The 12,470-nt window shown below is 43.2% G+C and overlaps 1 protein-coding gene across 1 annotated transcript; it reads left to right on the forward strand.

Annotated features, from left to right (window-relative positions):
- Nucleotides 1-5,573: 5,573 nt before the first annotated feature.
- On the forward strand, nucleotides 5,574-11,657 carry PSMB9 (proteasome 20S subunit beta 9). The gene is made up of 6 exons (XM_069944284.1): nucleotides 5,574-5,854; nucleotides 7,704-7,771; nucleotides 7,854-7,985; nucleotides 9,680-9,809; nucleotides 9,970-10,111; nucleotides 11,455-11,657. Exons 1-6 carry the CDS (start codon nucleotides 5,804-5,806, stop codon nucleotides 11,580-11,582), a joined length of 651 nt encoding a protein of 216 aa, XP_069800385.1. The 5' UTR covers nucleotides 5,574-5,803; the 3' UTR covers nucleotides 11,583-11,657.
- The last annotated feature ends 813 nt before the right edge of the window (nucleotides 11,658-12,470 follow it).

Below are 12,470 nucleotides of genomic sequence, written 5' to 3' on the forward strand. Positions count from 1 at the left end.
CCCTCCCCAATAGTGTCTTATATAGTAGCCAGCCCTCCCCCATAGTCTCTTATGTAGAAGTCAGCCCTCCCCAATAATGTCTTATATAGTAGCCAGCCCTCCCAATAGTGTCTTATGTAGTAGCCAGCCCTCCGAATAGTGTCTTATATAGTAGCCAGCTCTCCAAATAGTCTCTTATATAGTAGCCAGTCCTCCCCATAGTCTCTTATATAGAAGCCAGCCCTCCCCAATTGTGTCTTATATAGTAGCCAGCCCTCCCCCATAGTGTCTTATATAGTAGCCAGCCTTCCCCAATAGTCTCTTATGTAGAAGCCAGCCCTCCCCAATTGTGTCTTATATAGGAGCCAGTCCCTAAAATAGTCTCTTGTATAGTAGCCAGCCCTCCCAATAGTTTTTTTTATAGTAGTCAGTCTCCAGTAGTCTTATATAGTAGCCAACCCTCCCCAACAGTCTCTTATGTAGAAGCCAGTCCTCAAAAATAGTCTCTAAAATAGAAGCCAGCCCCTACTGTAGTTATTCATGACTGCCCCCTTAGCTTGGACTCACCCTGCGGCTCCAGAGGCTGCAGGAGGCGCCCGTCAGAGGATGCGCGTGATGACTTCACCACATTGCCAGCGTTGGGGCACTACTGAGATACTTCTAGGCCACGGGCTAAAAACTGCCTACGGCCTGGGAGATTACATTATGGGTGGTCCAAGCAGCTTTACGGACCACCCATATTATAATCTGCTGCAACGTCAGGTGGGCCAAATTTAACACAGCAATGGAAAAGCATGGCGGGCCAAAAATAATGGCACCACGGGACAGATTTGGCCCGCGGACCAGAGTTTGACATGGCTGGCTTAGAGGGATTGGACGTTTAGCAGCAAATCTGCACAACAATTTCTAAAATCGACTTCCTAAGGGGCCAAATCAATCTGAAGTGGATTTAAGAAGCCTGTATGTAATGGAGCGTTTACACAGGCAGATTTATCTGACAGATATTTTAAGCCAAAGCCAGGCACAGACCATAAACAGGGAACGGGTCATAAAGGAAAGACTGAGATTTCTTCTCTTTTCAAATCCATTCCTGGTTTTGGCTTCCAAAATCTGTCAGATAAGGCACTTTTTCACTGGGACCGGGGAGGAGGTGGCTGAGGGAAAAGACGTCCACTCACCTCCTCGGTTCCAGCGGCGGGCTGCACATCGCGGCGCTCCGGTGCCCGGTTCCCGGCCGCTTCCGGGTGTCTGACGCGGGCACGAGGCGTGACAACTCAGGTCCGCTCAGCCACTCAGTGAAGGAGTCGGGATCTGATCGGACTTGAAAGGGATCCCGCCTCCTTCACTGAGTGGCTGAGCGGACCTGAGACGTGACGTCTCGGGCCCGCGTCAGACACCCGGAAGCGGCCAGGAACCGGGCACCGGAGATCCGCGATGCGGACCGCTGAACTGGGGAGGTGAGTGGACATCTTTTCCCTCGGCCACCTCCTCCCCGGTCCCAGTGAAAAAGTGCCCCCACGCTGGAGTACCCCTTTAACCCCTTCATTTCTGGCTCAGTTGTGTTCAGGTGGGCATATGGACCACAACAAGGCTTTCAGCAATCAGGTCAAAACACAAACCCGAAAAGTCATAGTTAGCATAAACACAATACACACACATATGTCATAAGTCATGTGTATAAAATAACGTCCGTTATTTAACCTCAAAATGATGGCCGTCCTAAAGGACAGCCATTAAACGGCTAAAAAAAACTAAAAGACAGTGAGTGAACATAACCTAATACTGTGACTATTTGACATTGAAAGAGTTAACACCGTATCAAACATTACACTGGGCTTGTGAAGCTGAGATACACGCAGATCACGTTACTGCCGCCTGTTCTGGAAAGTCCCTTCTCGGTTTTATAATGGGCGAGGTTCATCCTGATTTGTACAGCAGCCAATAGAAATTCAGATCACACGACGCATCGGCTGTTACTAGGCAGATGTTGTCATCAAAGGTTACAGAGACCGGATTATAGCGTAATGTGTTAGACCGGATTATAGCGTGGTGTGAAGTGCAGTTTAGTAATTTTATTTAGTTTTCATTAATTAAAGGACAAGTAAGATTAAATCGGAAAACCTCTTAAATAAACCACAAGTAAAACTAGTAATGACGAGTTGTATAGTGCTTATACTAATGTTCCGGAGCCAGATATGTAACAAATAAGCCACAGCCCTTAGGCCATGTTCACACTGTGTTTTGCTGCATGTATTGTTTTGGCATACTACACAGGGGTACTCTGAGCTGGGGGGCTTTTTTCGCCTATGGCCGGGGAGGAGGCGGATGAGGACAACGACGTCTCTTTACCTCCCCGGTTCTAGCGCCTCTGCCACTGACTGGCTGAGCGGACTTGAAATGTCACGTCTCAAGCCTGCGTCAGAGACCAGGAAATGGCTGGGCAGCGTAGACTGGAGTAGAACGGCCCCATCAACCTCCTCTCCAGCCATAGGTGAAAAAGCCCCCCAGCCCGGAGTACCCCTTTAAGAGAGGCGCTACAATAACAGACAGTGCATAAGTGCAATAATAGGCATGCATAAGTATGTTTTCTATTATCTTACAGTAGAAAATAAATTGCACTGCAGTGTAGTCGACTATGCTTTTGTCTTAGGTTAAATTCATCAACCTTTAAGGGGTAGCGCGGCGCTAGAAGAAAAAGGGAAATGTTGGCAGCACATCTATGACCCTGTTCACACTGCAGGTTGCACACTGCTTGTGGCTTAAGTACAGACAAAAAGAAGGTGCAACAGCAACCCACAGGTGCAAGGGCTCACTGTATATATATCTCCCAGTGTACACACGGTAAACACCTGCTCTGTAGATATAAAAAATTAAAATATAAATTTTTTTAGAAAAAATGAGGATCTTAGCAAACTATTTGATCAAATAGAGTGTACCATGTTGCCACGTAGTGCGGCACTAAACATTTATTCACAAAATGAGTATAATGCACCACAGTTCCAGGGTGGGGGGGAACGGGGCCATTCACATATATAACACACATTACAAAGTTGTACAACTTTGTAATGTGTGTTATTTTGTCAATAAATGTTTAGTGCCGCACTACCCCTTTAAATTATCCAACCGAAGAGTCCGGTGCACCCAGTTAGCTCGGAGCGACTTCCCACTAGATTGCAGATATAGGCTATGTTCACACAACGTCAATAATGGAGAAAAAACGTCCGATTTCGCTATTTAAAAAAAAAAGTCAGTTTTTGCCGCAATTTAACTGACTGCAATGCCATTGCATTGGAGTCAATGGGAAGACGGACGTCCAATGCGCACAATGCATTGAAAAACTGACGTTTTTGCCGCGGACATCAAAATAATGAACATGAACATTATTCTCAGACGTTTTTGCAAATAACTGACGTTTTTTATTAGTTGTTCACACGCAGTTCTTCTTTTGCCACCGTTCTTTCTCCGTTTTTACTATTAAATTCAATGGATTTTTCAATTAAGCCACAACCAAAGGGCAATTAGTAATCCCAAACTAAGATAATGTGCAAACAGCCGTCATTGCACTAAGGGGATGCCAGGCTTCTAAAAACGTCCGTTATTTTAGACTCAAAATAACGGACGTCATTTTAAACGGAGCTGAAAAAAACGTTGTGTGAACATAGCCATACAATGTAGGAGTATCCAACACACTGGATAAATAACCTTTATGTTTGTTTGAACGACAACTAATGTGGCCAAAACTTTGCACTACTATGTATATATGTACAGTATATAGTATAAGTGAGAAAACACTAAATTCTAAAATTTGTGACTTTTTTATGTTTTCCTCAAAAATTTACAGTGTTTTGAAAAACCTTTTGGCTTTTTTTGCCCTGGCTTTTTGGTGAAAGCGTTGATAAATTCTCCCTTATGTGTGTATTCATGTTGGTGTATTTTTCTGGCATTTTTCCTCCTAATTCTTTGATAGGAATAGTTACATAATAAAAGGATCTCATGATGAAATGCAGGGGATAGAGTAATACACATATACCGGTACATACCCAAGACTGAAAAATAATGTCAGAAAGAAAACACTAAAATGCTGTTTTTATGGGGGCACTCTAACCTATAACTCTTAACTTCTATTCATGGGGTCCCAATAGGGTCAACCTGTCAGAACAAAGCAATAGCTCCATTCATTGCTTATGGGAGCTGCTGGGGATAGTTTTAACTATTTTATGTCTGTAGTGGGTCTGTATCTTGCCATTGTTGCATTTTTCTGTGTTTTTGTGTGTTTGCTGCTGGCGATAGCCTGGCACTCTGACTGCTCCGTAGACAATGATTGGGGTAGTTGTGTGCATTGGTCGGTCCCCTTACAAAAATAAGAAAAAACAACCCATATTTATTATCACCATGTCTGTTGCAATTCAAAGTATAAAAGAGTGCCCTAAATTTACAAAACATCTAAGAAAAAAAAGAAAAATAACAATTATAGTTTTTCCTCTTCCCGCCGCTGCACTGTAAATTAATGTTGCTGCAGCCTATGCCTGATGCTGCAGTGATGTTAATTTACGATTGAGGATAACACAGGCGCAGAAGCTGCGTCTGTGTCATCCACGGAGGGTCCCGGGTATCAGTGATAGACGGGGACCAGCCGCAACTCTCAGCACCGGAGTCACGCTTCAGCTCTGAGAGTTAACCCTATAGGTACTGCGGTCAGCATGATTGCAGCATCTATAGGGCTTCTGACAGAGAATTCTCCCTCTACAGAGGGAGAATTCTCTGTCCGGTGGCCATTGGGGCTCTGTGAAGTGATCACAGAGCCCCGATGGTAGCCATAGAAACTGGAAGCCTCAGGCTTCTGGTTTCCTGGCTACGGAGGCCGGCGGGGGGAAGGCGGGAAGCAGGGCGTGCGCCGGGTGCTCTGCCCCCTCCCCTCTCTCCCCTGCCGCTGTCACAAGATTTTGACAGTGGCAGGGGACAGAGTAGAGGGAGCAGACATACGGACATCAGCTTATTCGGCCAAAAACAAGCCCCTCCCCAGCTTTATCAACACAAAAAAAAATGATGGGCGTTAGAATGTGGAGATACAATTTTCTCTTACTTATGAGTATTTTCCCATACTGATAAAACTCTTTATATGAATTATTAAAAAAAACTATCATTTTTTACTTAAATGGCAAACACTAAATAAATCAAACACAAAATTGTACTTTTTTTCAATAGCCATAATTAAAAAAAAAGTGAACAATAAAATGGTGTCATTAAAAAGTAAAACTTGTTCCGAAAAAACAAACAAACAAGCAGCTGGCTATTTAAACAAAATAAATAACAATGTGACAATGAGAAAAAAGGTATAAAACTGGGCAATAACACCCATATTGGCTTGACCACTAAGGGGTTAAGGGAGCTGAGCTATAAAGCAACACATTGTGCTTTTTTTTTTTTTCCCCAGGAGGGTTGTGTAATATTTTGATGCATATATTGGTCCACTCTAAATATCTATAGGTCACATTCCGCTATTGCTTTTTGCTTCCCACAGAACTACAACCCCCAGTATACCGGGCTGTTAGGACATTCTGGGGGGAGTTGTCTTGCAGCAGCAGAAAAGGATCAGGCTGCAGCCGTCTGCCATGTAGAAGCAATATGGAATCATAAGGTTTCTTATCTAAGAAGATACTGTTACTGTAGATGAGCAGCCTGCCTGTGCTGCCCTGTGTTACTGTAGATGAGCAGCCTGCCTGTGCTGCCCTGACAGCAGTGACTGTCACCCCTCACCCCCTGCAGCAGCCAAGCTGCAACCCTGCTCCTCACTTTCACTTTTACTTTGCAGGAAGAAAGCAAGATGCCGTCTTTTGGGGCGATGTCCAACTCTTCTTACCAGGTGTCCACTGGGGTAAGAGACTCTGGATTATTACACCTCATTTATTAATCTTTATGGGGTGGGGGTAGAGAGGGCGCAGAAGGTGGCGGGATATAAGAGGGTGTACAGAGGAGTATACAGTATGGAGGGAGGAGGAGACACAGGGGGACTTGTTTAATGAGAAGGATATGGTCATTGTGTTGTACAGGATTTTATGCTATTAATATACGATATGTGTAAGAATAACATGTCAGGAGAATACAGTACATGCCGTGTGTCTGCAGTCTACAGTATGGATCATAGAGACTATATCTGCCTTTATACAGTGTGTGCACCCAGTGAGTATAAGTGTAAGCGACTACGTACATGTACACAACTATACAAAGGTATATCCAGTGTAGCAGAACACGCTTGATAGCTATACAGCTACTACTTAGTGGCCTGTTCCACAGAGGGATAATCGTCCGAATCGGCCCCATTCGGCCGATTATCCCTCCTCGTAATAAATACAACATAATAAACACAACTCTACAAATGTACACCACGTTCACACATCCATAGAGCTGTCTGCACCTGTCTGTCACAGCTATGGACGCCACTATGGATATGCATCTCTACCCGCCCACAATCGCACGGACCGAGTTATAGGTATAGGTGATCGCAGCCCTTTCACGGATCCGTGGTAACTACAATTGAGTAAAAGAGTCCATTAAAATCAATAGGCACTACACTGTCCGCAATTACGTAATTGCAGAGAGTATAATACTGATGTATATAAGGGGCCTAAAATCCAGTCTTCTGAAAACACAGAGGGGCTTATATTGTTATGGGTCATTTGGGATATATATATATATATATATATATATATATATATATATGCATGCGTTAAGTTTACACTTAAACCAAGCGCTTATTTTAAGAGGTGAATTAATTTGTGTTTTTATTCTTTCCCATGGGATATATACATGTGAGGGGTGTTCCCCTTTAAGGCTATGTTCACACTGCGTATGTTTCCGTCCGTAGTGCGAACCGCGAATATTCGCCTGTAGTTTTGAGGTTAATGCGCACGCTGGAAAGTATACGATATACGCCCGCACAGTGCACACTACGTATGAGCTTACGGCCGGATCGTATGCGGCGCCGTGAAAAATGAACAAGACCATTGTTTGAGGACGGAAATGTAGAAACTCACGGCCGTGGATTTCCATGCGGTCCCGTACGGAGTACTTATTTCAGCCAAATTGAACTTGATTTTTCGATCCAAAAGGTTCTGTGTGGTTTACGGGGCGGGGCGAAGATTTCCAAGTAAATGACCTGCCTCAGATCGCGTCGAAACAAGCTAGGGAAGCAGAACTGTACTACGGGCGTATGTTCGCGGTTCGTATGCATCCGGCCGTATGTCTATTTTTCCCACGCCCGTAGTTTCAGCCGCACATGTACATCGGCGTACGAACTACGGACGGACTCATACGCAGTGTGAACATAGCCTAAGAATGAAAAATGACTGACCAAATGACTTTACATGTTGCACAAGGCCGGGTGGCACAATACACTAAGGGGGAGATTTATCAAAGTGGTGTGAAGTAGAATTGTCTTAGTTGCCCCTAGCAACCAATCAGATTCCACCTTTCTTTTTTCAAAGAATCTGTGAGGAATGAAAAGTGGAATCTGATTGGTTGCTAGGGGCAACTAAGACAATTCTTCTTTATACCAGTTTGATACATCTCCCCTTATGTGCTATAAAACACTTGAAGGATATAAGTAAAGATGAGTGAATCGATTTGATGTCAATAAAGCTTGTTCTGAAATTGACAAAAAAAAATTGGATTACTGAGAAGAAAATTTTTCGGTCCTATCACCAGTGTCCTTTGTGTGTTTTCAGACGACAATCATTGCAGTGGAGTTTGATGGAGGAGTTGTCATAGGATCGGACTCCAGGGTGTCCGCTGGGTAAGTATGCTGCCTCTCTCTCTGTATTTCTGATATCTTCTTATTCCTGGAGTTAGTACATACCTCCCTCCTTCTTCTACAGTGACGCTGTGGTCAATCGAGTCTTTAATAAACTGGCTCCAGTCCATGACAAGATATTTTGCGCTCTGTCGGGTTCAGCAGCGGATGCCCAGGCGGTGGCGGACATGGTCCATTACTACATGGATGTGCACAGGTTAGTGGGGAAAAGATTGACTTCAATTCCTTATTGACCATCTTTCATCTATTTCTGTAAGTTATTGTCTAGTTTCATACAATATAGGTCATATACCAATGTCAGATTATGAAATATGCCTACAGCCATTTGTTTCCTGCACAGCTGTGTCCATGCATTTCCTTGCTGTAACTGGGTCATGTGATCACCAGGAAATCACAGTGCTTAAAGTGTCACTGTCATCATTGTTTTTAAAATCTAAATCAACAGTAGATGTGAAATAAAGCAAGTATGAAATATACATTAACTATTATTTTTGTTGTTACCATGCTGTAAAACAAAGCTGAACTTATTAGAAATCAAGGTCCAGTCTCTTGAAGGCTGCTATATAACAGCTATACATACTGTATCCAGGTCCAGTCTCCTGAAGGCAGCTATATAACAGCTATACTTACTATATCCAGGTCCAGTCTCCTGAAGGCAGCTATATAACAGCTATACTTACTATATCCAGGTCCAGTCTCCTGAAGGCTGCTATATAACAGCTATACTTACTGTATCCATGTCCAGTCTCCTGAAGGCAGCTATATGACAGCTATACTTACTGTATCCAGGTCCAGTCTCCTGAAGGCAGCTATATAACAGCTATACTTACTGTATCCAGGTCCAGTCTCCTGAAGGCAGCTATATAACAGCTATACTTACTGTATCCAGGTCCAGTCTCCTGAAGGGAGCTATATAACAGCTATACTTACTGTATCCAGGACCAGTCTCCTGAAGGCAGCTATATAACAGCTATACTTACTGTATCCCGGTCCAGTCTCCTGAAGGCAGCTATATAACAGCTATACTTACTGTATCCAGGTCCAGTCTCCTGAAGGCAGCTATATAACAGCTATACTTACTGTATCCAGGCCCCATGTTACACGGGGCGTGGGCAGTATATCGCTGCTATTCTGACTGTTGATTTTTCAACATGTTGAAAAACAACGATCAGCTGACATCGTGCATGTCGGCTGATTGTTGTCTTCTATTACACAAGACGATTATCAGCCGTAACGGCACGTTAACGCAGTAGGGTTTCCCTAGGTTAAACCTGATGGACTCTTGTCTTCTTTCAGCCTTATTTACTATGTTACTATAATCCCTTCATGTAATAGGGCCTTCAAGTAGGCCATGTTAGAAAATTATTTCTGTGGAGGAATAGAAATCAACAAGGCTGAAAAACAATACCTGCTAAAACAAGTAAGCACAAGACATACACAAGAACATTATTATCTAATAATAGACTATGCCGCACTATATTAGGGTACGTGCACACTACGGAATCCCGACGGAAAACCTCAGCTCGCACCCGCTTGCGGACACTGGCAGCCGCGCGCGTTTCCGTCCGTGTCATAGACTCCATACTATGCACGGTGGATTCCGCCGTCCTTTCAAAGAACGAACAGGTTCCGTAGTGTGCATGTACCCTGGAGTGCTTCTTCAAACAGCGCTTGTGTATTCATTATTCACCAATTTCAAGAACTGTGCTTACAGTCAGTGAACGGAAACACCTGACACAGGGGAAAGGCTTATAACCCAGTAATACACAGTTACTGAGTAGTGACACGTCGCAATAGAAGTTCTGCCTCTAAATGTAAATAACAATAAACAAATTGTTTTTTTACACTTTTTAAAATATTTTTTGATAATTTTTTTTGTCTTCTACACAGTGTAGAAATGGGAGCGCCTCCTTTAGTTTTGGCTGCTGCAAACTTGGTGAAGGGGATCAGCTATAAGTATAAGGAGGAGATGGTGGCCCACCTCATAGTGGCCGGCTGGGATCGCAAGAATGGAGGACAGGTGAGTGAGCGTGAACGCTAAGGAAGTCGCACAAGGGCATGAAGGTGTATATGTGTAACACGAGGGTCACTGTTATTTGGTTGTGTATTTGATATTTTTTACTTATAACTAATGATGATATAGACTTAGTGGTTGTAGTGAATCCGTCTCTGCTCCATAGGTCTACGGGACGCTCGGTGGGATGATAACACGACAGCCTTTCGCTATTGGTGGATCTGGCAGCACATACATATACGGTTATGTGGATTCCGTTTTCAAACCGGGCATGTCAAAGGAGCAGTGCGAGAAGTTTGCTGTGCACGGTAAGTGATCTAACAGCATCTAACTACAACATACTACATACTATACCCATCTACACATAAAGTACACAGAATGGTAAAGGGAACCTATCATTTCCCTGGCTCCGCTACATACGTTGTACTCCTGTCTGTGTTATCTATATACTGGTGCCACTGGTCACTCTACTCCTGTATGTGTTATCTATATACTGGTGCCACTGGTCACTCTACTCCTGTATGTGTTATCTATATACTGGTGTCACCTGTCACTGTGCTCCTGTCTGTGTTATCTATATACTGGTGTTACCTGCCACTGTTCTCCTGTATGTGTTATCTATATACTGGTGCCACTGGTCACTCTACTCCTGTATGTGTTATCTATATACTGGTGTCACATATCACTGTCCTCCTGTATGTGTTATCTATATACTGGTGTCACATATCACTGTACTCCTGCCTGTGTTATCTATAAACTGGTGTCACATATCACTGTACTCCTGTCTGTGTTATCTATATACTGGTGTCACCTGTCACTCTACTCCTTTTTGTGTTATCTATATACTGGTGTCACCTGTCCCTGTACTCCTGTCTGGTCTGTGTTATCTATATACTGGTGTCATCTATCACTGTACTCCTGTCTGTGTTATCTATATACTGGTGCCACTGGTCACTCTATTCCCGTCTGTGTTATCTATATACTGGTGTCACATATAACTATACTCCTGTATGTGTTATCTATATACTGGTGTCACCTGTCACTCTACTCCCATCTGTGTTATCTATATACTGGTGTCATCTGTCACTGTACTCCTGTCTGTGTTATCTATATACTGGTGTTACCTGTCACTGTCCTCCTGTCTGTGTTATCTATATATACTGGTGCCCCTGGTCACTCTACTTCTGTATGTGTTATCTATATACTGGTGTCACCTGTCACTGTACTTCTGTATGTGTTATCTATATACTGGTGTCGCATATCACTGTACTTCTGTATGTGTTATCTATATACTGGTGTCACCTGTCACTGTACTCCTGTTTGTGTTATCTATATACTGGTTTCACATATCACTGTACTTCTGTATGTGTTATCTATATACTGGTGTCACACTGTTCTCCTGCCTATAAATGACATTATTGGTGATCAGCTGATCATAGCAGGGAGGGTAACGAAAACTCAGATTACCATATAAAACATGGTTGAACAACTTTTGTAGCAGCTCTCCACTTTGGCCTATGGAGTGTGATGCTACGATGACCATAGACCCCGATAGGAGAGCACTGAGCTCCTTATTATTAGTACATTTTACACACAATAAAGATCTGTATTATTGAAGAAGTCGGTGTCTGACTCTCTGCTCTCTCCGCAGCTCTCTCCCTGGCTATGGATAGAGATGGCTCCAGCGGAGGAGTGATCTATCTTGTTACCGCCACAAAGGACGGGATAAAGGAGAACATTATAAGTGGGGACAGTATCCCTCGCTTCTATAACCTTTAATAATATAATCACCATGTGTAAATAATTACATTAGTCCGAATTGTTTCAATAAATTCTCTCTATAAATCCCAAAAAGCGGCTGAATGTGTCCATTTCTTATCATGTCGTGCACTTTTGCGAGGTGACTTGACATCCCACAGGTTGGAACTTTCTAGAATAAGGCTATGTTTCCACACAGTATTTTTGCTCAGTATTGTGGTCAGTATTTTGCAACCAAAACCAGGAGTGGATTAAACACACAGAAAGGCTCTGTTCCCACACTGTTGAAATTTAGTGGATGGCCGTTATTTCATGGAAAATAGTTGCTGTTATTTTAAAACAAAGGCTGTTGTTTTGAGATAATGGCCATTATTTGCCATTAAATGACGACCATCCACTAAATTTCAACAGTGTGGGAACATAGACTTTCTGTGTGTTCAATCCACTCCTGGTTTTGGTTGCAAAATACTGACCACAATACTGAGCAAAAATACTGTGTGGTAAAGGGCTGTGTTCTCTGCAGGTTGGTAAAGGGCTGTCTTCTCTGGTGATTTGTAAAGGGTTGTCTTCTCTTATAGTTGGTAAAGGGTTGTCTTCTCGGGTGATTGGTAAAGAGTTGTCTTCTCTGGTCAATGGTAAAGGGTTGTCTTCTCTTATAGTTGGTAAAGGGCTGTCTTCTCTGGTGAATGGTAAAGGGTTGTCTTCTCTTATAGTTGGTAAAGGGCTGTCTTCTCTGGTGAATGGTAAAGGGTTGTCTTCTCGGGTGATTGGTAAAGAGTTGTCTTCTCTGGTCAATGGTAAAGGGTTGTCTTCTCGGGTGATTGGTAAAGCGTTGTCGTCTCTGCTGGTTGGTAAAGGGTTGTCTTCTCTGATGATTGGTAAAGGGTTGTCTTCTCTGATGATTGGTAA

This window comes from Dendropsophus ebraccatus, chromosome 10, assembly GCF_027789765.1.
Source record: "Dendropsophus ebraccatus isolate aDenEbr1 chromosome 10, aDenEbr1.pat, whole genome shotgun sequence".
Lineage (NCBI taxonomy): Eukaryota > Metazoa > Chordata > Amphibia > Anura > Hylidae > Dendropsophus > Dendropsophus ebraccatus.